Source organism: Crocodylus siamensis, chromosome 3, assembly GCF_052110815.1.
Source record: "Crocodylus siamensis isolate JL-2025a chromosome 3, ASM5211081v1, whole genome shotgun sequence".
In the NCBI taxonomy this organism is placed as follows: domain Eukaryota; kingdom Metazoa; phylum Chordata; order Crocodylia; family Crocodylidae; genus Crocodylus; species Crocodylus siamensis.
In genome coordinates this window covers 28,081,247-28,105,016 of record NC_143397.1, presented here as the reverse complement: position 1 = coordinate 28,105,016, position 23,770 = coordinate 28,081,247, and the positions used below count along the sequence as shown (strand labels likewise).

At 44.4% G+C, this 23,770-nt stretch overlaps 2 protein-coding genes across 5 annotated transcripts; both read right to left on the bottom strand.

The window, feature by feature from the left end:
- Positions 1–1,867: 1,867 nt before the first annotated feature.
- Positions 1,868–16,877, bottom strand: FBXO4 (F-box protein 4). Of its 3 annotated transcripts, none has more exons than XM_090038006.1 (7): positions 16,782–16,877; positions 14,785–15,020; positions 12,777–12,997; positions 11,151–11,226; positions 9,628–9,806; positions 7,737–7,912; positions 1,868–4,559 (listed from the first exon to the last, which is right to left on the bottom strand). In XM_090038006.1, the coding sequence occupies exons 2-7, from the start codon at positions 14,997–14,999 to the stop codon at positions 4,470–4,472; spliced, it is 957 nt and encodes a 318-aa protein (XP_089894132.1). In that variant the 5' UTR covers positions 15,000–15,020; positions 16,782–16,877; the 3' UTR covers positions 1,868–4,469. The 3 variants fall into 3 exon arrangements, with proteins under 3 accessions (XP_089894132.1, XP_089894130.1, XP_089894131.1); XM_090038004.1 differs by lacking the exon at positions 16,782–16,877 and adding an exon at positions 16,423–16,756; XM_090038005.1 differs by lacking the exon at positions 16,782–16,877 and adding an exon at positions 15,342–16,391.
- A 598-nt stretch (positions 16,878–17,475) lies between these two features.
- RIMOC1 (RAB7A interacting MON1-CCZ1 complex subunit 1) lies at positions 17,476–22,872 on the bottom strand. 2 transcript variants are annotated; one of them, XM_090038008.1, is made up of 6 exons: positions 22,760–22,872; positions 21,696–21,802; positions 21,112–21,258; positions 20,597–20,728; positions 19,449–19,563; positions 17,476–18,010 (listed from the first exon to the last, which is right to left on the bottom strand). In XM_090038008.1, the coding sequence occupies exons 1-6, from the start codon at positions 22,797–22,799 to the stop codon at positions 17,724–17,726; spliced, it is 828 nt and encodes a 275-aa protein (XP_089894134.1). In that variant the 5' UTR covers positions 22,800–22,872; the 3' UTR covers positions 17,476–17,723. The 2 variants fall into 2 exon arrangements, with proteins under 2 accessions (XP_089894134.1, XP_089894133.1); XM_090038007.1 differs by lacking the exon at positions 22,760–22,872 and adding an exon at positions 22,575–22,740 and having other exon boundaries at positions 17,477–18,010.
- Positions 22,873–23,770: the final 898 nt, after the last annotated feature.

The window sequence follows — 23,770 nt, the reverse complement described above, 5'->3', positions numbered from 1 at the left end:
CCTGGCAACCCTCCCTCCCTTTTTTCTCTCATGCTCCTAGTCTCATTACAGCAAGTGTTCAAGTAAACAGTTAGATAAGAATATTCTTTCAGAACGTATTTAGACTGGTCCAATCTCCAAGTTCTGTAAAGCTTGTAAACACTCCTCCAGGGCTTGATATAATAGCAACTAATGAAAAATGATAGACTGAAACTGTGGCGAGGAAGAGGGGGATATTTCTTCTCCACTGACTGAGGAATCTAACTTATTTCTGTGTACTACAACAGCTAGTAATTTAACCAGTTTTCCCATCTTTCAGATAAGATTTGAGAAAATGAAGCGTCAGCGTGTGCTTCAGAAGAGGGCTCTAAACAGTCATAAAGCAATTTAATTTACTGACCAACCTAAAATCCAGTCCAGACTACACAGTAGTTACTAGAGGACATAAGTAAGTAAGCATAGGATGAATGGTATTTAACTCTAATACAAGAATAGCACTGATCTTTCTATATACTTCTTTCAAAATATAGGCTTACTAAAGTTGTATGTATAATTGTGCATACTTTAAACCAGGGGTCAGCAACCCCCGGCACATTGACCATGGCATGCGAGGCCATTTTGCTCAGCACACCATTGCCAGCTCTGGCTCTGGGTAGCTGCTGCCAGTGACAGAGCCTGGGCTGCTCCCAGCAGGGCTTGCAGCATCTCGGCAGCCTGTTGAGAGCAGCCCTGGGCTTCAGCAGCTATCCAGAGCGGGGGTAGCTGCTGGCAGCCACAGAGCCTGGGCTGGGGGCCAGGGCTTTGGGTGGGGTGCACAGGGCAGCAGGGCTGGGGGGCAGGGGCTTTGGATGGGGGGCAAGGGACACAAACAGGGCATCCCACCATGTACCCCTTGCCTTCATTTTGTTTTTCTGGCATGCCAGCACCTTCCAAAGTAGGCATTGGGGTTCCTATCCCTGCTTTAAGCTCACAAGAAGGATATTTTTGTAGACTTTTTTTGTAGAAATCAAGATCAAAAGGGATAGAAAGACTCACTTATAGAATACAGGAAGAAAATCGGGTGTACTATATTTTCTCTCATAAAACACACACATTTTCCCCCAAAATCAGCTGGGTGACATGGGTGTGTACTTTGTGACAAGTACAGATCCAGAGATTTGGCAGTGGGGGAGTGGTAACAGTGTTAATTGCCATGGCTCCTACCACTCCCCTGCACCAAAAAAATCTCCAGCTCTTGAAGGGCCCTGCTGGTCAGCATGTGGGGTTGGTCAGTCCACAACTGAACCTGGTGTGAGGCCTCAGCCCTGACACACAGCCCCAAGTCCTGGCATGCTGGAGCAGACCACCGCACAGGGTCAGTCCACAGCAGTACCTAGTGTGTGGCCCCAGAGACTTCAGATTGCAGGTATTTAGCTGTATTCCAAGGCAGTATCTTTTTCCTTTGGGCCTTCCACAAGTAGAATGTGTGCTATATTCAGATGTATGCTATATGTGAGAAAATATGATAATTGTTCATCTTTTGTTTCAATGCAAACCTAAATTTGCACTAATGAACAGAACAGCACTATTTTGTCTTCAAAGATCAGCTTGTTTTCAAAGCATTGCCATTACTTGCAATCATAAGCAGTTACTGAAGCCTAAATATATCAGTAATAGTTTATATGCATTAAGTGTTTTTTATGCATTTTGTGCTCCAACATCTCGAAGATGGAAGCTGTTACTATGATACACCCTTAACTAAGAAAAAATATGCTGGAAAATATAAAGAACACTTTTCCAAGCTGTCTATCACTTTCTACTGCTCATAATACCTTCTGAAAAGCAAAAATAAACCTCTGCAGCATTTTTTTAAACCTATGCAAATAAGAGAAAGATCTAGAGATGTTGCCACCTTTAAAAATAATTTATTATCAATACATTTTGAGGGGGAAAAACATGAAAAATGCCTTTACAATAATTATTGCATAAACAGAACTTTAAAATCAGATGTAAAACTTGCCAATGAAGACACACAGGGGAAAAACCAGTCAGAAATGCCGTATCTTAGAACAAGCACAAGTTCCAGGGAAAGAGGTTGTGATTTAGGATCTCCAACAGCCTTAGAGGAGAATGAATCCTCCTGCCCAAACCACATTGTTGTAGTAGTGCAGAAGGATTAGAGAGTGATGTACATCCCCTCCACAGGACAGAATAAATCACTGCAGAATTATTATTGCTATTTACAACTGGCAGGAATTCAGTCTCATTACAAATTATACTTATTTGTATGTACTTTATCCTGAATAGCAACAGAATATTGTACCGGATACATTCCTATAAAGTATCTTATAGAAGAACCATATATACACAAAACAGCTCTTTCCCTTTGTTTCTCTCACCTATTCACCTCCATAGTGAGGCAAGTTTGCTCCAAATGGTCGATGCTTTGTTGCACTTCCTTGTCGCACTTCACAGCACCACTGAGGACAAGTGCTGGAGTGCTCAGTGCTGGAGTCTCCTAGGTATTAAAATTGCATTTCTTCAGATTGGCCTTCAAGGTCTCTTTGAATCTCTTTTGCCCACCTCTATAGTCATGACTATTAGCAAGTTGAGTATAGGACCTGTTCTCGGACTTGGTTGACAGGTATCTTTATGATCTGTCCTGTCCAACAGAGCTGGTACCATAAAACACGGCTTCAATGCTGGTGGTGCTTGCTTGGAACACTGGCATTCATTTGATATCCATTCCATCCTTCCAACTGATATGGAGGATTTTCTGAAGGCATTGCTGATGGTAATGTTCCAAGGCTTTCAGGTGTACCAATATGTTGTCCAGGTTTCACACCATACAACAGGGAAGGGATGACGAGAGCCTGGTGGTCAAGAAGTTTGCTTTGGGTCATGATGATGCCATCCAGTGATACAAAAAATAAGGGCTTCATCCCCTAGAGAAGGTATTTCAGAGATACTGCCCACGGGCCATATCTAGCTCTTGTCATTTGGTCTCAGTCTAAGCCCACACACTGTATGCACTATGCACCAAACCATCCCTGCACACTGGACAGAGATAGATCAGGCGAGCACACTGTACACAATGAGTGGGGGCAGTCTGGCACATGCACTGTACATAGGACCCATGCTGGAACAAACCTACATACTGGATTTACCATGCAGGTCCATGGGGCAGTTCCACCTGGCAGTAGCGGATGAACAACAACTTGGAGATTGATCTGTATGTTTTTTTGCATTTATCTAGGCTGTTGTTGCCACAAAGAACTGTCCCATGTCAGGAAGAACTTGGGTGGCCAGACTGGGAAGTGTTGTAGCACAAGCAGTCAGCTGCTTCCCAATCAGGCTCTACACTCAACCCGAGATGAGCATGGGACTTCACCTAGTGGCAGCAGCAGCACCTGAGCTGAGAAGCACTGAGATAAGCTGAATCAGTACAGCAGTGCTTCTCAAGTGGGATTCTGACAAATTCAGAAAAGTTATGGAGGGTACCTTGAATAAAAAGGTTGAGAAGCACAGGTCTAGACACTGCTCCTCCAAAGACTCCTTGTATTTATGGTATGTGGCACACTTCTGTTAACCATTTAAGGCATACACTATTGAAGAGTCAGGTGTCTGATTTCTGCTATCTCCAGTAAATACACTTAATTAATCTGATTACACTGACAAGGAGAGGGCTGTGCTGGAACCAAGCTAACAGTGGCTGAAATATCTACAAAATGGTTTAAACCAGAGGTGCTCAACCCCTGGCCTGCGGGCCAGATCCAACCCCTCGGGCTGTGCCGTCCAGCCTGCAGGACTCCCCGTTGATCCTGTGAGGAGCCCTGCAAGTTGTGGTCTTACACACTAGATCAGGCATGCAGGGCAGCAAAGGGTCCAATCCTGGCACATGGTGGGGTGGGCAGGGGCAGCATGATACCCTCCGAGCCCAATCCTGGCTGGGCAGAGGCAGCACGGAGCCTGGCTAGATAGGGATGGCATACAGCCCTGTACCGCCTCTACCTGGCCATAATCAGGCCCCAGGGCCCTGCACTATCCCCACCCAGCTAGGATCAAACTTTGGCCGAGTGAAGGCAGCTCGGAGCCCCAGAGCCTGATCCTGGCACATAGAGCCTGATCTGGCCTTCAGATCAGCCTTGCAGCATTCATCTGACCTGCAGGACCAAAACTGCAAGTACCACTGGTTTAAATTATAAAAGGTGCTGGGAAAGGAAGGCACTATAAAGAGTGCAATTTAAAACCAAATCCAATCTAACCCAACCCAAACCCAAGATATATATTTTTTAATCGAATACTGGCATTCAGCCATGCTTGCTTATGGTTGCAATTATCCAAATCTGTGTTACAAGAATGCTAACGTTTAAAATATATGCAAAAATGCAGGGCCTGCCTTTTAATTTTCTGATCAGATAGTGCAATGTCAGGGTGAGATTCTTCCTCCATGTGCTTTGCAAATACAAGTAAAACTTTCTAGTTTATACAGTATGGCAAAATAAGTTTGATCACTGTGCATTTTTATGTTCAACCTCTTCAAGTAACCACTCAACTCCATTTAGCAGTCCAGTTAAATTAGCAGCTACAGTATCCTGCACCTGTAGAAACAAGAAAGGCCAAAGTGTTAAAATGATATCAATACTGCACGTTACACAATATTAACACTGCAAGTTGGTTCTTAAAGTCAATAATACTCATGTCAATTCTGCTTGTTTTCACAGAACCAGAGAAAATTAGGGTTGAAAGTACCAAGAGCTCATCTAATGCAACCCCTTGCTCAAAGCAGGACCATCCACAGCCAGATCACTCCAGCCAGCGTTTTGTCTAGCTGAGTCTTAAAAACCTCCTAGGATGAAGATTCCATCACCTCTCTAAGTAACCCATTCCAGTACTTCACCACCCTCCTAGTGAGAGAGCTTTTCCTAATATCAAACCTAAACTTCTCTTGCTGCAACTTGACACCATTGCTCCTTGTTCTGTCACCTTCACCACTAGCTCCATCCTCTTCGGAACCACCCCGTGGATAGTTAAAGACTGCTGTCAAATCCCCCTTTAGTCTTCTATTCTGCAGACTAAACAAGCCCAATTCCCTCCACCTCTCCTCCTAAGTCATGTGCCCCAGCCCCCTAACGATTTTTGTTGCCTTCTTCTGGATTCTCTCCAATTTGTCCACATCCTTTCTGTAGTGGTGGACCCAAAACTGGACACAGTACTCCAGCTGTGCAGAATAGAAGGGAATAATTACTTCCCTTGGTCTGTTGCAATGCTGCTACTAATCCAGCCCAGTATGCTTTTTGCCTTCTTGGCAACAAAGCCACAATGTTGAATTTTATTCAGCTTTCTGTCCACTGTAACCCCCAGGTCCTTTTCTGTAGAGCTGCTACTTAGCCAGTTAGTCCCAAACCTGGGACTCTTCTGTCCTAAGCCCATGACTTTGTACTTGTCCTTGTTGAACCTCATGAGATTTCTTTTGGTCCAATCCTGCAATTTGTCTAGGTCACTCTGAATCCTATCCCTATCCCCTAGCATATCTACCCCCCAGCTTGGTGTCATCCGCGAACTTACTTAGGGTGCACTCCATCCCATCTTCTAAATCACTAATGAAGACATTGAACAAAACCATCCCCAGGACTAACCCCTGGGTATCAAGTGATACTGGCTGCCAACTAGATCTTGAGCCATTGATCACTACCCGTTGAGTCCAACAATCCAGCCACCTTTCTATCCATTCATCCAGCCCATACTTCCTTAGCTTGCTTGCAAGAATGCTGTGGAAGACGGTATGAAAGCCTTGCTAAAGTCAAGGTATCATATCCACTGCTTTCCCTGCATCCACAGAGCTAGTCATCTCATCACAGAAGACAAGCAGGTTGGTCAGGCATGATTTGCCCTTGGTGAATCCATGCTGATTGTTCCTGATCACTTTCTTCTCCAAGTGCTTAGAAATGGATTCCTTGAGGATCTGCTCCATGATTTTTCTGGGGACTGAGGTGAGGCTGACTAGTCTGTAGTGTCCTAGATCCTCCTTCTTCCCTTCCTTAAAGATGGGCACTATATTTGTCCTTTACCAATCGTCTGGGACCTCCGCCAATCGCCACGAGTTTTTAAAGCTACGTAATGGGCAGCAGTTCTGCAATCATGTTGGCCAACTCCTGCAGCACCCTTGGATGCACTGCATCTGGTCCCATGTACATGTCCAGCTCTTCTAAATTGTCCCTAACCTGTTCTTTCATCATGGACGGCTGCTCACCTTTTCCCCAAACTGTGCTGCCCAGTGCAGTAGTCTGGGAGCTGACCTTGTCTGTGAAGATCAAGGTAAAAAAGCCATGGAGTACTTCAGCCTTTTCCTTCTCATCTGTCACTAGGTTGCCTCCCCCATTCAGTATGGGATGCATACTTTCCCTTATCTTCCTCTTGTTCCTAATATACTTGTAGAAACCCTGCTTGTTACCCCTCACATCCCTTACTAGCTGCAACTCCAGTTGTGCTTTGGTCTTCCTGAGTCCATCCCCTGCATGCCCGAGCAATATTCTTATACCCCTCTCTAGTTATCTGTTCAAGCTTCCACTTCTTGTAAGCTTCCTTTTTGCATTTAATATGACTGAAGAGTTCTCTGCTAAGCCAAGCTGGTCGCCTGATACATTTGCTATTTTTCCTATACATTGGGATGGTTTGTTTCTGCATGCTAAGTAAGGGTTTTTTTTAAATACAAATCAGCTCTCCTGGATTCCTTTCCCCCTCAGACTGACCTCTCAGAGGATCCTGCTGCTTACATTGTAACACAGTTAGGTATTTATATATCTGGTAAGCAAATAAACTGCTTCAATTCATAGCATCGTTCAGCTCCAGCGTTTACTTTGTAAACTAACTGTGCTCTGCAGTTATCAAAGGGTTACTATGGGAGGCCTTAAAATTGATAGTTCTTTTCAGAATTGCTATCTCCCTTCATTTTCAAGACTTCTAATAAGCTGTGAGACTGACTAGCTCCCATCATTTTCAAAGAATCTGACAACAACCCTGAACCTTCATAACTGCTATGAGAATCTTTGGAAGTTTCAGGGATGCTAGTGCTACACACGGCACTGTGGACTTAATGATCATTACTTACATTAAGTTTGCATACGGGAGTATTCCAGGTAAGTGCATAGCCTTTTTTCAGTCCTGAGGCTGAATGCTTAATTGGAATATGGCATACTCACAAAACACTACTCTCCCCAAAACCTTACCACACTTGCACGTTTTGTGCAAGTCAAAGTGTTAAATAAGTTCAGGACCTCAAGTGCTGAATAAAGGCTGTGCACTGAAAAAGAGTAGAAGCAGCACAAGATACAGACAGGTACATGTAAGCCGACCAACTAATAAAATCCTGCAAATTACAAGAAAAAGAGGCTTGTGGTTAAGCTCCTGGGCTGGGATTAAGGAGATCTGGTCTGAAATCATTGGAAGTTTTGCTGCTGACTATAAAGACACGATTTTACCCCACATTCCATTCTGGCTCTGCCATAATCTTCATGTATGTCTTTAGGCAATTCACTTCATTTTTCTGTGCTTCAGTTTCTCATCTAAATAACTGGGAGCACAGAAGCATTGAGATACTAAATTCATGTTGTTTGTTCAGATTTATAATATATTCCTATTGTTTGTTCAGATATTAGAGTGTCAACAGCTATACTGGTAATTAAACAGTAGGAAAAAAGCATTTTGTGTCTCTTACTCAAAGAAAAAAAGTTATAAAGACGACTAACAAGAATAACAGAGATTAAAAATAGAAATACCATCCATGGCTGCCTTAGCTGGTTTAGTTGCAGCTGGTGTGCCATGTAAACGCATGGAATTCTTTTAACGTCCTCATAAGAGGTACAGGATAAAAACAGCACAGGTCTGTTTGGGGGCCCAAGAGCTGGATCAATCATTGCCAAAATATGGGCAAGTTCATCCTGACGATCGTGTACTAAGAAAAAGATTACAATGTGAATATTAAACTGTATGCAAAACCCACTTGTACAGTAAAGCTCAATTACAGGTTTATCTTTATTTTTAGAAAGATACCCATCATTGTAGTTTTATGCATACCTCCCAAGAGATAACCCAAGTCACAACAGCCCGTTTTAGAAATCTCTCTCATTTCCCACTGACGCAGTTTAGACAGCATGTTACTGTCCTCCACCACCTTCCTGTTCTCTTTCTATTCCCTCCTCTAGACAGTTCAGCACAGCTGAAGGATCAAACAAAATGTAAGTGCTCCAGTATTAAAAGACTAGCCAATTGCCTGTCAAGAAAGATGGGGTGTGGGAGGAGTGGATGCCACCCCCAGGTCTGGGCCCGCTCGCCCCTTCCCTCCTGCTGCTTGGGGTCTAGGCCCGCTCCCCTCTTCCCTGCCGCAGGAGTGGACAGAGAGGAGTGGGCCCGGGCCCCATGCGGAGGAGAACCGGGCCTTAGGGTGGGGAGAAGCTGGGCCGCCGAGGTTGAGAGGTGGGGAGCAGCAGGGCCGGGCCAACCCGACAGTGACACAGGAATGGGAAGAGTGGGCTTGGGGCCAACGCAAGGGGAGGACGGAGTGTGGGAGAAGTGGGCCCAGGCCCGAGAAGGAGAGGAGGCTTGCTCCCACCTCTCTGAGCTGCGTCGGCCCAGGCCCGCTGCTCCCTGCCCCACCGCAGCGGAAGGCCAGTTTCTCTCCCAACTCGGGCTCATTCCTTCTCCCACAGCCACTGCATCGGTCCTGCAGATGGCGACAATGGATGGGGGGAGCGAGGCCAGCTCCAGCGGCCTTGGCTCTCCCCTCCAGTCCGCTGTCACCAGCTGCAGGAAGCAGGGCAGGTTCTGTCCGCTCCGCTGCTGCTGCCTCCAGGGAGCAGGGCTCCCACCTCCATCCCGTGTCCCTGCTATCATGGCGGTATTCTGCTGCGCCACCACCTCCTGTCTGAATGCTTCTTTGCACTCTGATTGGCTGTTTGTCAGCCAATCAGAATGCGAATAAAGCATTATGGACATACAGGCAGATAGATTAAGGCTTTTATAATATTAGAATATTCAGGACACATGACTTCATTATAATTGTATGTCTTCTAAAAAGGAAATTAGCTGCTAGGAACAAACTGAAAGGTTCATATTAGAGAAACTCGTTAGATTAGACATCCCAAATCAAATGCACTGAATATCAACCTCCCTTTGATGAACTGGTAAATCAGAAATACAGAACTACTTAAGATTAGATCAGAGAATTAAATTGTATTCTTCTGTTGGGTAAGCAAACAGAAAAAAAAACCTCAGAATACTTCACCAAAACAAGATGCCAGCATACTGCCAGACAGTGAAAAATTAGATATTTAATAATTTCTTCTAATGTACATATTGAAACACAATTTTATCAAACATTACATAATGAACAGTGCCCTTAAAACAATGCTAGTTGGTCTAATGAAAGATATCACTCTAAGAAAATCCTTGCCTCTTACACAATTTCTAGGGGATCATGGCTGCAACCTCACTCTTATACTCCCTTAAAACAATCCATTAACAAACTCAATTCTTCAGACCATTAGTATAATCTGGTGCACTCCAAGTGAACAAAATTTCCAGAATCTAACTGTTCCGGTATAAATTCTCTTATACTAGTGGCATCTTAAACATTCACAAGAAAGTCGTGACAGTTAAATTTTTCCTTACTTTTATTAGCTTCTGCATTAGCAACGTAGATGAATCCATCAACTACTTCACACACCTTTTTAACTTGGGCAATTACATTATAATGAACTGCCTGATGATTCCCCTCAATGCTGCTCTCTTGGTAGAACATCTTATTGACTGTAACCGTTTGTTCTCTTCTTGCTCTTTTTCTTTCCACGCTGAAAGACAGAAAAACATCTAAACAAAGTGCCCAGTTTGCTTTGGAAGATCATTAGGAAGGCTGAAGCTTAGAGCATATAAAACACAATGAAGGGAGAGGGCAATAGCTAAAATATGCAGAGCAATTTCATCCTTAAAATTTGATTGCCAATTTTGCAAAACACATCCCTAGATGGGTTTGGAAAGAGTTTCAAAAAGGTGCTCACATTTAGCCTCACACATGACTCTGTTTACACTGGATTTATAACCCTTATAACCTATACTGCCAGACAATGAAAAATTGTCCAGGATGGACCCAAACCCTCAGACCCACCACAACTTCTCCATTCAATTAGAAGTGAATTTTATTGATACACAGTGATAGCAGATAAGAATAAAGCAGGCAAGGCAAACACAAATAACCCCCTGCTTTTGATTCTATATCCACCAGTCCTAGAGCTGTCACAGAGGGAAGGTAAATCTGGCAAGTATGTGAGCTTCACTCTGAGGTTCTCTCTTAAATGTCAGATGTCAGCAGCCTGGAGGTCCAGGGCTGAGGCCCCCCCAGCCAGTGGGGTGGGTGAGACAGGCTGTTTGTGTGCCCTTGGTCCTTGGTGGCCTTGGGTTCCCCTCTCAGGAACCCTCTGCTGTTCTGAAATCCCTCATTTTGTTTTCTCTCTCCTCTGATGACTCTTCATCTCTGAGCATCATGGATTGGTCTCCCTGTGTTCACCATACTGTCCACTTTCTGTCCTGCCAGCATATTCCTTTGTTTCACAAACCCATCATATGCACACAAATCTTAATTTAGTCATTTACTGGTCTTCTTTCACCAAAGCTGGGAATCCCAAGGACTCTACAGTTGGCACTGTGACCTAATGCCACCTTATCTCTTGTTATGGAACAGCGTGGTATGTCTTCAATTTTCAAGCCTATGTGTTTGCTGGCTTCAGACACAGTGGGCCTTGAAGGTAACTGTCACAAACAGGCTTTTGGAAATCAATTAACCCTTGCCATTGCTGTGGATCATTGTTCTAATGCAACATCTATTTTACCTACAAGCCAATTCCCAAAAGCAAACCTCTAAATATCATTTTCTAGCCATCAACTCATGAAGGCTCATAGTGACTGACACTTCTTTGGGCTAGGTTTAGAAAACAAGGCCTGACATTTTATACACACAGTTTTCAGGTAAGATGAATTTGATTGTGCAAATGCAGTTGATGTACTTTACCAAAGATGTTTCCATTACAAAAAGAATCTGGAATTTGGACATCCAAGCAACATCAATTGCTAAGATAAAGAGAAAAACCAGAAATACCTGAGAAAATTCAATGCTATTTTTTGTAAAGAACAAACCTTACCTGGTAGTTGAATACAATGTCAGAATGTTGAATTTCTGATTGTTATTAAAATAAAAACTGATTCCTGATCCAATCCCTAAGAGGGCAAAGATGAACATAAGGAATCAAAATATTCAGCTACAGACAGCAAAAGCCAAGGCTGAAAATTCTATCAGAGTTATAAATACATCTAAACATGTATGTATGTGTATTACAAGAAAATACATTTGCTACTTCAGAATAGAATTTTAAATATACACTAAGCTGATCATACAGAGTTGCTGATGTGAATTTAATTCAGTATTGAGGAAAGAGACTTAGTGACACTATCACCAATTTCTAATACACGAGGTAAATTGTCATTTGACTGCTTTATGGCAGTAGCACCACAAACTCCCCATCATGGTCAGGATCTGTTGCCTATTCTAAAAACATGCATGCCAAAAGGTCTCTGAAAAGCCTCTGTTTAAGGCAAGATGCAATCATCAAGACACAAGAAAGAGAGGAGGAGAACAGTACTATAAAAACATATTTGCATGCGTTATTTAAAAGTTTAGCTTAAACCCCAATTCAGTTAAGATTAAATAAATAACACTGGTTTCCAATCAAGTTATACTGTATTCTGATTTGGAATAAAGATAAATGAAAGATGTTTAAAGCAACTGCTTGTGAATTTTTGTCCTGTTTATTAATCATTGAATCGCTCTTCAGGCATTGCTCTTTTAAGGCTAATCTCATATCTCCTGTGTTTTGTGTAGCACAGTACAGCAGATAATCGGGTCCTTCATCCATGTAATTTTTTTTTTTTTGCACTCCTGCATTTTTGGTTTAAAAGCCATGTAGTCGATCACCTAACTATTCTCCAGACTGATCCATAATCTGGCATACTTGGGCATGTGTAGACAAAACGGGGGTCCTAAATTGAAGTGGTGGGTTTTTAAAAACACCACTTCAATTTAGGGCTGATTAAACCCCTGTGTCGTGCACATACTGACTTGCCTGCCTCTCTGGCGGCAGTCAGGGGAGGGCGAGCTTCCAGCAGGCAGAGTGGTCCCTGGGCTGCAGGGCAGGTGGTTTGTGCTTCCCTTTGTGGCAGCGGCAAGCCCCCCTGCCCTAGTGGCACCCGCCTGCAGGCACCCACCTCGGGCGGTCCCAGGGGGCACCACAGCAGGAAGCACCAGGTCCCCATGCAGCTCAGGCTGGTAGGCTCCAGTGCTGGGGGAGGAATCAGGCTCACTACTTTTTTTTTCTGTCCCCGCAGAGCCCTTGAGCTGCACAGAGCCCCCTGCTTCATTCCGCAGCTATAGGGCAACAAAATAAAATACCTCAGAGGAGTTTTAGTTTGCTGCGCCCCAAGTCATTTAAGGCACATTACGATGCTGAATTTCCTACAACAGCTGAAATCAATGCACAATATGCTGCCAAGGCATGCAAACACCAACACCATTAAAGCACTACAAAAATATTTAGCTCGCTGGCTTCAAAGTGCTGTGTGCACATGCCACTCATTTAATTCCTCCAAGAAGTCAATGAGAGAAAGCAATTCTGGTTTAACACAAATGCATTTAATTTTAAGGAGGACTATAAAACAGACCCCAAACACATCTTTACTTTTGTAGGAAAGGTTTTGAAGAAAAACAGCATTACCGTGAATTTGTCTCAGCGGCAAATCTGCTATTAGCAATGTCTCTGGGCAAGTCATCATCTTTACCACTAAGGATTCATCCAACTCCTCTAAACCTGGTCCAAACATGGCAAAGCGAGGCTCTGCCTGTGTGACGAGTGACTGCAAAAAGGAAGTCACAGCTCTATACCTGGGGCGGTTTGATTTCAGACTTCTCCTCTTCTGCTGACAGCTCTTTCTGTATCTGTGTAAAATAGATAGAACTAGAAATTAAACACAAAATACAGAAGAGATAGTAATCAAACGGTGACATCTGCTGGTTAACTCAAGCACAAGCCAGTACTGTCTGAGAGCAGTTAAAAAGCCACTGGTTACCTAGCAAGAGAATAAGAAGCCTCATTCAAGTAAGAAATGTTGGTGTTTAAGGATCTGGATAGTGATTCAGGAGAACTGGGAATGTAAGGCCCTGGAGGGGTAGAGTGGAGAGGGTGCAGAGCAGTAGGATAAAGGGAATCAATAGATCCAGATTTGAGAAGAGATGGAATATAAAGGCAGAAGGGAAAAAGGGCTGGGCCCAGGAGCTGGCTGACAGTTAAGGAGAAGAAAGGCTTTTTGCATGTTAGATCACAATCCCCATCAGAACTTAAAACCAAATCTTGCATTTTTCATTCTCCATATTCCTGTGTTTTTATTACATAGCTGCAAAACCCACAGACAAACCATACATCTCACTCCCGTCTAGTCTTTGATCCATCTGTTGAATTAACACTTGCTACTGCCACTAGTTAGTTTACTGGTCTATGCTAAAGATCCGGACCTGGATGATGCCATGTTTGGAATTAACACATACCTATGTGGTGGAATTTTTTTTCAACTTTTTTTTTTTATATTAACAGTTAGAAAAATACATCTAAAAGAAAAGGTTAAAACAATAAGGTTGCAACCAAGTTATATATCAGAATTAAGGTTAAGTAAACTGAGTGCCTTTGCATATTCATTATGATACTAACTGCATAAAAAACATGATACTTTTCTGTATAACACCTGCCTCATTTAGCCCATAGGATGGACCTGTTCTGGAGATCAACCAATGCTGTAAAGGAGCCTGGAGCTCATCAGGCAACAAACTTCATTTGCTGCAGAAATTGGAAGTACTGTATAGTAAATCAGAGGATTGCAGGAACTGATTAATTATCTTGTGGCAAAGGCAGCTACCATGACACCCTGGAGAACTGGATTCTATCCTTGCCTCTGCCACAGGTCTTCCACATGCTACACAAATCACTTGCACTTCATTTTTTATTACTAACTCCAAAACAAGGATATTGTCACACAGAAGAGGTATTGTGAAGATTAATTTATGTTTGTGAAGAATCTAGAGTCTGTGGGAAAAGCTCCACAAAAACAGCCAGGAGAAATAACTAATTTGTTACTCAACTCAGAGCCTGGATGCAGTAAGTTAGAAAAGGACATTGAATAAATAAAATTAAACAACATTTTAAAAGTAAAGCAAAGCCTAATGCCCCATTTTTGAGTACCTGACTTTATAATATTAATAACCTTTTCAAGTAGTTTTTGGCTATGTATGGACAGAAAGCCATACAATTTATTGTACTTGGGTTAAGTATGATAAATTGCATAAAAACTAAAGTTACATTTACCCTATGTTAAGGATCCCATAGTACTTTTGATAAAAGTAGTGGTTCGCGCCAGTCTTTTCCTCCCTCAACTTTTACTGGGTAGCACTGTTAAGGTGACACCATTTGTGTTGTATTTTATATGCAAGATTCACAAGCTTCTTTGAGACATTTTATAATGAACAGGGATGTAAAATATACATGCTTAGATACACTAGCTTAGAATGTGGACACTAACTTTCAAAAACAAAAATTAGATTTGATCCATAAAACCATTTCAAGATTCAAGCAATGTATTCTTGGGACTTAGCAGAGTTTTATTTGCCTGGTTATAAAATCGGAGTAATTTAGTTTTACGGTATTAAGACACATTCATTGAAACTATGACACTTACATTGCCATGTAGTCATAGAGTGTATTATCATTTATCTCAGAAAAGGCTCTATTAAAGATTTCCACATCTGGGAGTGACTTCCAGTCAACAGACGACCAAGATGGGAGATCCCTCAAGAGAAAATACCTCCATAGCAATGGATCTTGTACAGCTAGCCTCCAATATTGGTTTGTACTTCCCAAGTGGCACAGGTCTTGGGGTGAGAGAAAGGACATAATGTATAACTGTACATCAATCTGAAACAATAAAGAAAAATCATTTTTAATCTTCTAAGCCACAGCTGGTAAAAATATGAGATACAAAGAGTGAAAAAAAGCAAATACATTGATATAACACAACAGTTTAAACAGAAAAGAAATAAATTCATTGATTTTAAAGCCAAAGGGACTCTTTGATTGCTTAGTGTGACCATCTACACAACACAGGCCATATTATTACACTCATGGATCCCTCAGGAGCAGGCACTTATAGCTGAACGAACATTGGTTTCAGCAAGACATCCAGCTGTGACTTGAGGAATCCAAATGATCCTTTATACTCATGTTAAAGACATTCACCTGATTTCTAGACTGAAGTCTGTTGGCTTCAGCCATTGAACAGGTTATACCTCCAATCCCTAGATTATAGGTTCTCAGAAGCAGGGGGGGCAAGAGAAGGCTGGAAGCGCAGCTATGGGGCAAAGGGGTCGTAGTCCAAACATTCCCCCTTTCCACTCATGCTATTTCTGGCACAGGCAACAGCAAAGCAGCAGGTGAACTAATCTGTTAACTTTGCTCTGGGGGCCCCCCACGCTTTCCTTCCTGGGCTCCCTGGTGCAGTGCCAGTGAGGGTGTCCCTGCAGCGTGCTTGACCAGCGGACCCCAAAGAGCTAGGCTAGTGGTTCTCAACCTTGTTAGACTCAAGGCACCCCTCAGAAAATTCCACCTCCTAGTTTCCACTTGGTTTTTGACGGGGGGAAATTAATAGAGCCCTTCTGCTGCAAAGGACTCAGAAAGACCCCTCAGTTGGAAGGATTTCATGGACTCCTAGAACAGCCACCCTGGAAGGGGCCTTGAGGTCATCCGGTGCAGCACGCCTCAGCCTTTGTTGTACCAGGACAGGGCCGGTCCCCGACCAGCGTCCCTCAGTCCTGCCCCTGCCCCCGTGTGTGGGGAAGGGGGGGCCCAAGCAGCTCCCAGCAGGCTGCAACTCCGCCAGCCTGCAAGGGGAAATCCAGTGTTTTCCTCCTTTAAAGGAGCATCCAATTCTCAAGTTTGTCCATGATTTTTTCATATATTCTCGCAACCCGCTTTTGGGTCATTGAGAAACGCTGACTCGTGCAAGCCCTGCCTGAGGCAGGATCACCCCTATCCGGAGTGTCCCATCCCGCTGACCACCGCCAACCCCGATACAACAGAGACCAGGCGCCCTCAGGAACCAGGGCAGACAACGCCCCGCTTCTAGGAAAGCCTGTCAAGACGGCCGGCCCGGGAGACCCCCACAGGCCCGGCTACAGAGGAAGGCGGCTGCCCGGGCCGCTCCCATCTGACCGTGCGGTGAAACTCCTCCCTAACCCCAAATCGGGCGATGGCTCTGCTTGCAATCTGTGGGGCGGCACCCGCTAGAGAAGGGCCCGCCCCGGCGCGGCACCGCACCCACCGGCAGGCTCTGCAGGGCGCTGGCCGGGGCGGGGGCCGGGGTCGGGGTCGGGGTCGCCGCCTGCCCTGCGCCGCGCTGCCGCGGGCCGCGCCGCCACCTCTCCCGCAGGAGGCGCAGGCTGCCGCGCAGCGCCCACTCCAGGCGGCCGCAGTCCCCGGGGCCGCCCGCCGCCATCGCGCCGGCGCCAAGCGCTGCCGGGTCACGGCCTGCCCGCCCGCAGCTCGAGCCCGAGGCCGAGCACCGGCCCGAGGCCGCTCTGCCGCCTGTCGGGGCGGGGACACGGCCGGGGCACCCCGGAAACCCGCCCTGTGCCCGCCCCTGTGTCGGGAGAGCCGGTGCAAACTCCCAGCCCTCCGCACCGGTTCATCATCAGGCTTTGGGCGGTCCTGTCTCCCGGAACGGGTCCGAGCCCAGGGGTGCTCGGCCGGGAGAAGCGATGTTTCGCAGACCAGCCTTTCTCGACAAGGCCAGAAACTCCCGCCCCCGCCTGAACCTCAGACCCCCACAGGCGAGGACGAGCCTCGAAAATGGGCCCACCGCCGGCACCAGCTCCCCTGCTCGTGCCGCCAGCAGCCGGCTCGGGACTGAGGCTGGGCGCAGGGTCGGGCTGGGTGCGCTGTGCAGGACCCGCTCGGGGCTGCAGGGAGCAGTCAGGACACCCGTGTGCAGAGCCACAGCCAGCAGGACCAGCAGAGCTGCGACTGGGAGCCTAGCCGGACACTTGCGAAGCATTTTGTGGGACCAGAGCCTGGTTTGAACTGTCCCCCTCCCCAGCTGGAGGAGGGTTTGGGGCTTTTGAAGTACATGGATGGTGGTGCTGATATTCCCTTCCTATTATCTGGTGCCTGGTCTCAGAGAGTTTAATCGGTGTCATCACTTATTACCTAGACTCTCAGTGCATGTACCTTAGTGTTAGTGTTACTTATTAGTGCCTGGCTCTTTCCCCTTAGCCCACTGGCTTGTGACCCTAACCCTCAGCATCCCCTGCATAATGTAGGAACTTCATGTTTCAGCTCCCTGTGCTGACAAAGTTTATTACTTGATAGACTGTTTTAGGACCCCAAAGCACACTTTAATAATAGTTCTCCTCAGCCAACTTCAAGGCTACAACTGAATGAGGTTCCAGTAGTTATATTTTTAAAAAGGCATTCAAAAGTGTCATTGTTTCAACAACACAGCAGCATAATGAAAGATGTCAGAATACAGTTTTGGTAGTGTTCTTCGGACAACAGTGATCATCTCTTCCTATTTCAGTTCTTCACATTGTGACTTTTTTATTAGGGATAGATGATACGAATTAGTTACTTCGGCAAAGTCTTGAAGTAGTCCAAGATTTGTTTCGCAGTAGCTGTGTTCCATTTTTGTCCTTTTAAAGGGCCCTCACATACAGCAACATATGTCATCAGGATTTTTTCTCCTTGCTCTCGGAAATCCAGCACTGCGCTGTGGGAGCAGTAAAGTGATTCGCTATTAGATTCCAAATTTGTTTTGTGGCTTTCTTGCTTCCCTTCTTCACAATACTTCAGGCCCCAATAACACATTTCTCCACTGTACATCATGGCTAGCAAATGGGTATCACTAAATATACCTGCAAAAAGAATTGACATTTTGAACAACATGCTGTTAATTACTAGCAAAATTAGTACGTTTCAACAGGCCATAAGAATTTTCCCCAAAACATAATATCATTTTTTCTACATAACCCTCTGTAAAATGAAGAGGGAATGGTGAAGTAATCTGCCCTACCTAGATCATTCGTTAGGCCCACATTACCCATTTTTAGGTAAGGGTGCCATGGGACAAAAAGGTTGGGAAACCCTACATTAGGATATTGAGAGCGCTGAGGATACCGCTCCAATGAGAATCCTAGTTCATTTACTCTATCCACTCTCATTTCCAGTAAGTTAGAGGGTTTAATACCAAGCTTGCCACATACTGATATTATTTCAGAAAGGTTTGCTTACCTATTTTATAACTCATTGTAGTAAATTCAGAAAAAGTCACTTCAAAGGAAAACAATTTTGCATGTCCACAGCTCCCAGTTCAACTTTGTATTTAGCATTTGGACATAGGGCCCTATAGTTAGTATTCCTCAGCCTTTAGCACTTTAACAAAAACATGTTCACTAAATCAAGATAATATTTAAAATGAGAGATACACTCTATTAAGCTCAACCTCTTACATTTTAAAAAGAAATTGTTCTTGTGACAGGACTAAACTAAAAAGCCTGGATGACAGTCCTATTCTTCTCAACTCCACAACATACTTTCTATAACAATTTGCATGATTCATTGAACCAACCCATACAATCAGTTTCATCTCCAAGGTGAGCACACTCTCAAAAGGATCAGAGGAATAATGGTAATTGCCCACTATTTTTAACTTTAAATTAAAAAACAACACAAGGACAGAGGGATTATGAGGCTAAACTCAGCATTAAGAAGCTTTGAGCTCTCTAGATATGTGTACAATGCTTTCCAAGTTACACATCCACTGAATAGATACAGCACACACTGTAACAATAAAATTCTCCCAGCTCTGTCCAATCTGGAAGCAGCATTTCTAGCAGCATGCAAGTGGTAAATTCCCTACATCTATTTGATCCTAGACCTTTCCACTGAGATTCCTTAGCACCAATTGTAATCATGCTTGTACACTAAACATGATTACTGACAGATTTAAAAAATGCACATACGGTTATCAAGCAGTCTTCAGATGTGAATGCACCTAGACACTACTGGTCTGGATCAGAACTGAACCACTATGTTCAATGTGAAAGACTGTGTCTTTCAGCTATCGATTTTCCCAAGCTGAATTTATAGTTATGCTAGTTATCTTTTCTTCTCTCCCTTCCGCAGTTCAGAAGACACAAAAGGAACAATTTGTTGTACCTCACTGCCCTTGGGTGTTTCTGTTATTTTTTGTTCTTAAAAGGGGAGGCTATTTGCAACCAAGTAAAATTCTCCCTGCTTTAAAAAAGTATAGTAAAAGAGCTTATAGAAGGAACAAGGAAAAAAGGTATTTACCACCACTCAAAAGTCTTGCTGTGTCTGCATCATCAAATGAGACTTCTTCATTTAGCTGAATAGGGCATCTAAATCTAAGCATCTTTAGCAAATAATGGATTCCATCATTAAGACACTAAAATATGATACACAAAGAAAAATTAAAAGAAAGCATTCATTGCAAGTTAGATGAACTGTAATTCAATTGATTTTGGACAGAATTATTTTCTATTAAACATTTTGTATTAAATAGGAGGCATGTTTCCAAGGCAGAAGTCATATATTTTTTTAGAAGTTTATTAATCAGCATTCATAAATCCATGTAATTGATTCCCCCCCTTCTCCAGTACTCAGACACTTTACAATTATATTGCTTTATTTGTGACTTTAGAATGCTCAATTTTGCTAGTTTAAATTGCTATTTTTGAGAGATTATATCTTCAAGTTTTGCATGTGCTCAATTTAATATACAGGTTTATAACAAGAGGTATTTTCAGGTAGCCTTTTTATATAACTGCTGAAGAAAATTAAATATTCAACAAATAAATTGCACTGAGGCCCAGAGCTCAATTTTTCAGAAAGTGCTCCGGTGACTAAAATATTATTTCTGAATGTGATTTAATATACTGCCTGTAACGGAATCTTGGTGGGATTTAACAGTCTACAAGCTAATGTACATAGGTTGGCTGCATCAGTACAAACTACAGTGTAAATTAAGCTGCTATAGCTATGCTAGTGTAACTTGTCAGATACACACTTATTCCAATAAAATAATTTCTTTAATCAGTGTAGCTGACTACACATTGGAACAACAAACAGAAGTCTGCACTCTTGTTCCAGACTGAAGGTGACCAGGAAGGGCTTATTACCAGAAGAACTGCATTTGTTTAGCTGTGTGTATATATAAACCTGTTTTGGTTTATACTCGTCTCTCTCTCTCTCTCTCTCTCTCTCTCTATATACGCACAGAGAGAGGGGGAGAGAGAGAGAGAGAGAGAGCACAAAACAGGAAATCTTACACTAGTTTTAAAAAAAAAAATCTTTGCAGATATTGTGATTTTGTCAAGAGCTGGGATCTAACTCAAAATGAAGAGCTTGTCTGAAGATCATTGGACCAGTGACTCTGTTATGATTCCAAGAAGTTGGAAGTGGAACAGAAAAGGCTTTACCTTTTTAAACCATTCACCGTTTTCTGTTAGCCATTCTCCCCTTTCTTTCACAGCGTGACAGTACATGTAGAGTAGGGCTCCTTTTCTCCAGTATAAACATTCTAACAACTCTGTGCCAAGAACTTTCAGGGGCTGAAATAAAACCAAACGTTGCTAAGCCAAATGTAAACTTTTCAAGTCTTACAAGGAAAAATATAGAAAGACTTTGTTTTAGCCTCATGACAAAAACAAATGAACAAGTAAACAACTATACTGATGTTTACTGTTTGTATTTACATAGCTAAAAAAGCTGTCTGTGAATTCTGACTGGCCTAAATGGGAAAAGAACTGTAGGAAGCACCATTCACTTCCACAGAGCTGTTTCTAACAATGGGTTGTGGACCACTCTCTCATACACACATATACAAATCAAAACTTTCTTAAACTTTCAGACTTTGAGGTTTAACCATCAAACATTTTAAAAGTATGCTCTTTTTTTTTAGTTAGTGAATATACTTTCACAATTCAGTACTCACCTCCTGGTGCATACTGCTTTCCTTAATCACAATTTCTGGTTCTAAAAGAAGGCAGATTAGTTCTTTAACTTTCTGTAAAGAAGACTTTTCTGGAAAATCTTCATCCACAAGCTTGTTCTCTTCAAAATATGTGATGTCCAACACAGCCTAAAAAAGAAAACATACAAAATGCTATCAATAAGAATATTCAAATAGGTCATTACTCTTCATAAACAGTAAAATATGAGCCTGGATCAAATGTAGTGATTTTTAAAGTTAATTCTTTGTAGCAATATTTAGATTAGAAAAATCATACAGACTTGAAATATGTAAAACGTAATAGTTTAAATCAATATACACACTGTATCTGCGTGGCTATAGATAATGCTGGGGGTCAAGGGAGTTAAGTTCCATCTGTTGTGGCTGGTCTCCAACCCAGACCACAATACAGACCGGTGCTTTCTGAAAGTGCTCCAGACCACTGCACTATAACTGGAGGCATCTAAGTAATAGGAACATGAAAGAACCCCTTTCTGTCACAGCTCCTTTAATGAACTTAAAAATTGGGGATTCCTTAGAGCAACTCTCTTATTTAAATACAGTACCTGAGTATACAGCTGCAAGAGATATGAAGGATTGACATTTTCTTTATCTTCTCTGCAGAGGTCTTTCAATTTCTCCACTGTCATGGAGCCATTTACTAAGAAACTATCTGTAGAGGGGGGAGAAGAGAGAGAGGTTGGCCAGAGAAAGCCAGTTCTTAACCTTGAACTGCAGGTCCCACAAATGATCTGGTTTGTAACTGAGGAGCCTTTAGGGTGAATGTTGGTACTCGCAGAGTTTGGCTGTGGTGCACACTGCACGATCAGATGCCTACATGAATGCTGCATGCCCCATGCCCCCAGAGGCTGGCAGTGGTGGCAGTGTTGGCGCAGCAGTGGCAGTGAGCTCCCACAAGTAGCTGCAGCGGTGTTGGCAGGGGCAGGCTGAGCAAGGAGCTCCTGCAGGCAGCCACGGCAGTGAGGAAGAGGGGGGTGAGTACCAACCAGCCGTCAGCAATTACCCCCAGATGCCACTGGTGGTGTTGGTGGAGGCGAGCAGCAAATGCCAGCAGGGTCAATGGTGCTTTCTGTAAGGGGTGCACGGCCAAGCTTAGGGGGTGCATATGCACCCACCTGCACCCCCCTACAAGTTGTCAATGGTGCCTGAGGGCAAAGAGCCGATACTCCTGTGGCTCATGGGCTGGATGTGAGGGGACACAAGTCTGCAGGCCAAATTAGACCCACGGGCCAGTTCCTCAGGGACACAGCGCACAGGCAGGCTCCTATCAGCAGGATCCAGCACGTGGGGATGGTCCGCAGGATAGGCCCAAGCCCCCTGCCAGGGCGCGGGCAGGGGGGTTGTGCGGGCTGGATGCGGCCCGCGGGCCGTAGCTGCTCCGACCGCGCCCCCCGGACCCGGCACCAGGCTCCGCCCTCTCTCACCGCCGCTGCTCGCCGCGCTCAGGCCGAGCAGCCGCCGCCCAAGCGCCGCCAGCCGCGGGCGCAATGCTAGCCCTGCCGGGCCGGCCATGGGCAACCACCACAACCCCACGTGACGGCCCCGCCGCGCAAATCATGTGACTCCAATGCTCTCCAGTCACGTGACTGCTGTGCCGAGCCCCTCTTACACCGCGCAGGGAAGTGGGAAGACACTCCGACGCTGCGCATGCGCCTTGAGGCGGCGTGTCTCAGCACCGGCTGGCCACGTTGGCAAGCGCCAGGGCAATGTTGCGGGGCATGGCCACAGAGGGGCGGGGCCTCTCAGACTGTCTCCATTGGTGCTGTGCGGAGGCGGGTCCCCCCTCGGCGGCTCCCATTGGTGCTGGGTCAGGACAGCATGCTGAACGCTGAGAGGGAGGCGCGGGCTACTCCGAGGTGCTGCCAACTCTCGTGATTTTTGGCTTTGTTCTCAAAGTCTGCGCATCGGGAATATGAAAAACCTAGCTCTTTCATATAAATGCACACATGCGCGCGCGCGCACACACACATATATATAAAACTTTGTCACATTCCCAAAGTACAGACTTTAACAACAACTCCAAAAACTGTGAGCGTTGGCAATACTGACACTGGCACCTCACAGCCCAGCCCAGAGCTAAATGGCATCCTATCCGCTGCCCTTGTGACATGTCGTGTAAGAAGTAGTAGTAGAAGGGCGGGGGGAATCAGCATCCCAGAAGCAGCTGTTTTAGAAATACCAAAATCACCCTGACATCGTGACCCTGAGTCAAACCTGAGACTGGGGAAGCTTGTCTTGAATGCACCGTCGCCCCTTCCCCCGTCTCAGGTGTAACCGGCTGAGTCGGTGCAGAGAGCTCTTGATCTTTTCCTCGGTTGTTTATGCCCAAGATTGCTTTCTAAGCTCGGGTTATGCCTGTTTGACTTCCTTGCTGCTCCGCTTTATCTTCTCTGCAGAGAAGTGAAAAGCATTAAGTCTTAACAGTAACTTTAACCTTTCAAAGTACATGGCAACAGTAAGCAGTTACAGCCCACAGCCATGCCTGTCAGGTTTGTCTGACACAGGAAACTGTATTCCTGCCTTGCTGACAAGCCTGTCTTCTGGGAACCTTGGCAACCCCTCAGGGGCTGCTGCCTGCTTTTTGTGGCTTTTCTGAAACCTTGACTTTCACTATATTTAA

Bases quoted from the DNA above. Each gene is read 5' to 3' on its own strand.
- FBXO4 (XM_090038004.1), bottom strand. From the start codon at position 16,596: ATGGCGGCGGGCGGCCCCGGGGACTGCGGCCGCCTGGAGTGGGCGCTG. The intron at 9,807-11,150 runs GTAAGGTTTGTT...TCTGTCTTTCAG, and splicing joins ACATTGTATTCAACTACCAG to CGTGGAAAGAAAAAGAGCAA. The intron at 7,913-9,627 runs GTAAGGAAAAAT...TCTTTTTCTTAG, and splicing joins TAATGCAGAAGCTAATAAAA to TACACGATCGTCAGGATGAA.
- RIMOC1 (XM_090038007.1), bottom strand. From the start codon at position 22,662: ATGGCCGGCCCGGCAGGGCTAGCATTGCGCCCGCGGCTGGCGGCGCTT. The intron at 21,803-22,574 runs GTGAGAGAGGGC...CCCCCTCTACAG, and splicing joins GAGCGCGGCGAGCAGCGGCG to ATAGTTTCTTAGTAAATGGC. The intron at 19,564-20,596 runs GTAAAGCCTTTT...ATCATATTTTAG, and splicing joins ACGGTGAATGGTTTAAAAAG to TGTCTTAATGATGGAATCCA.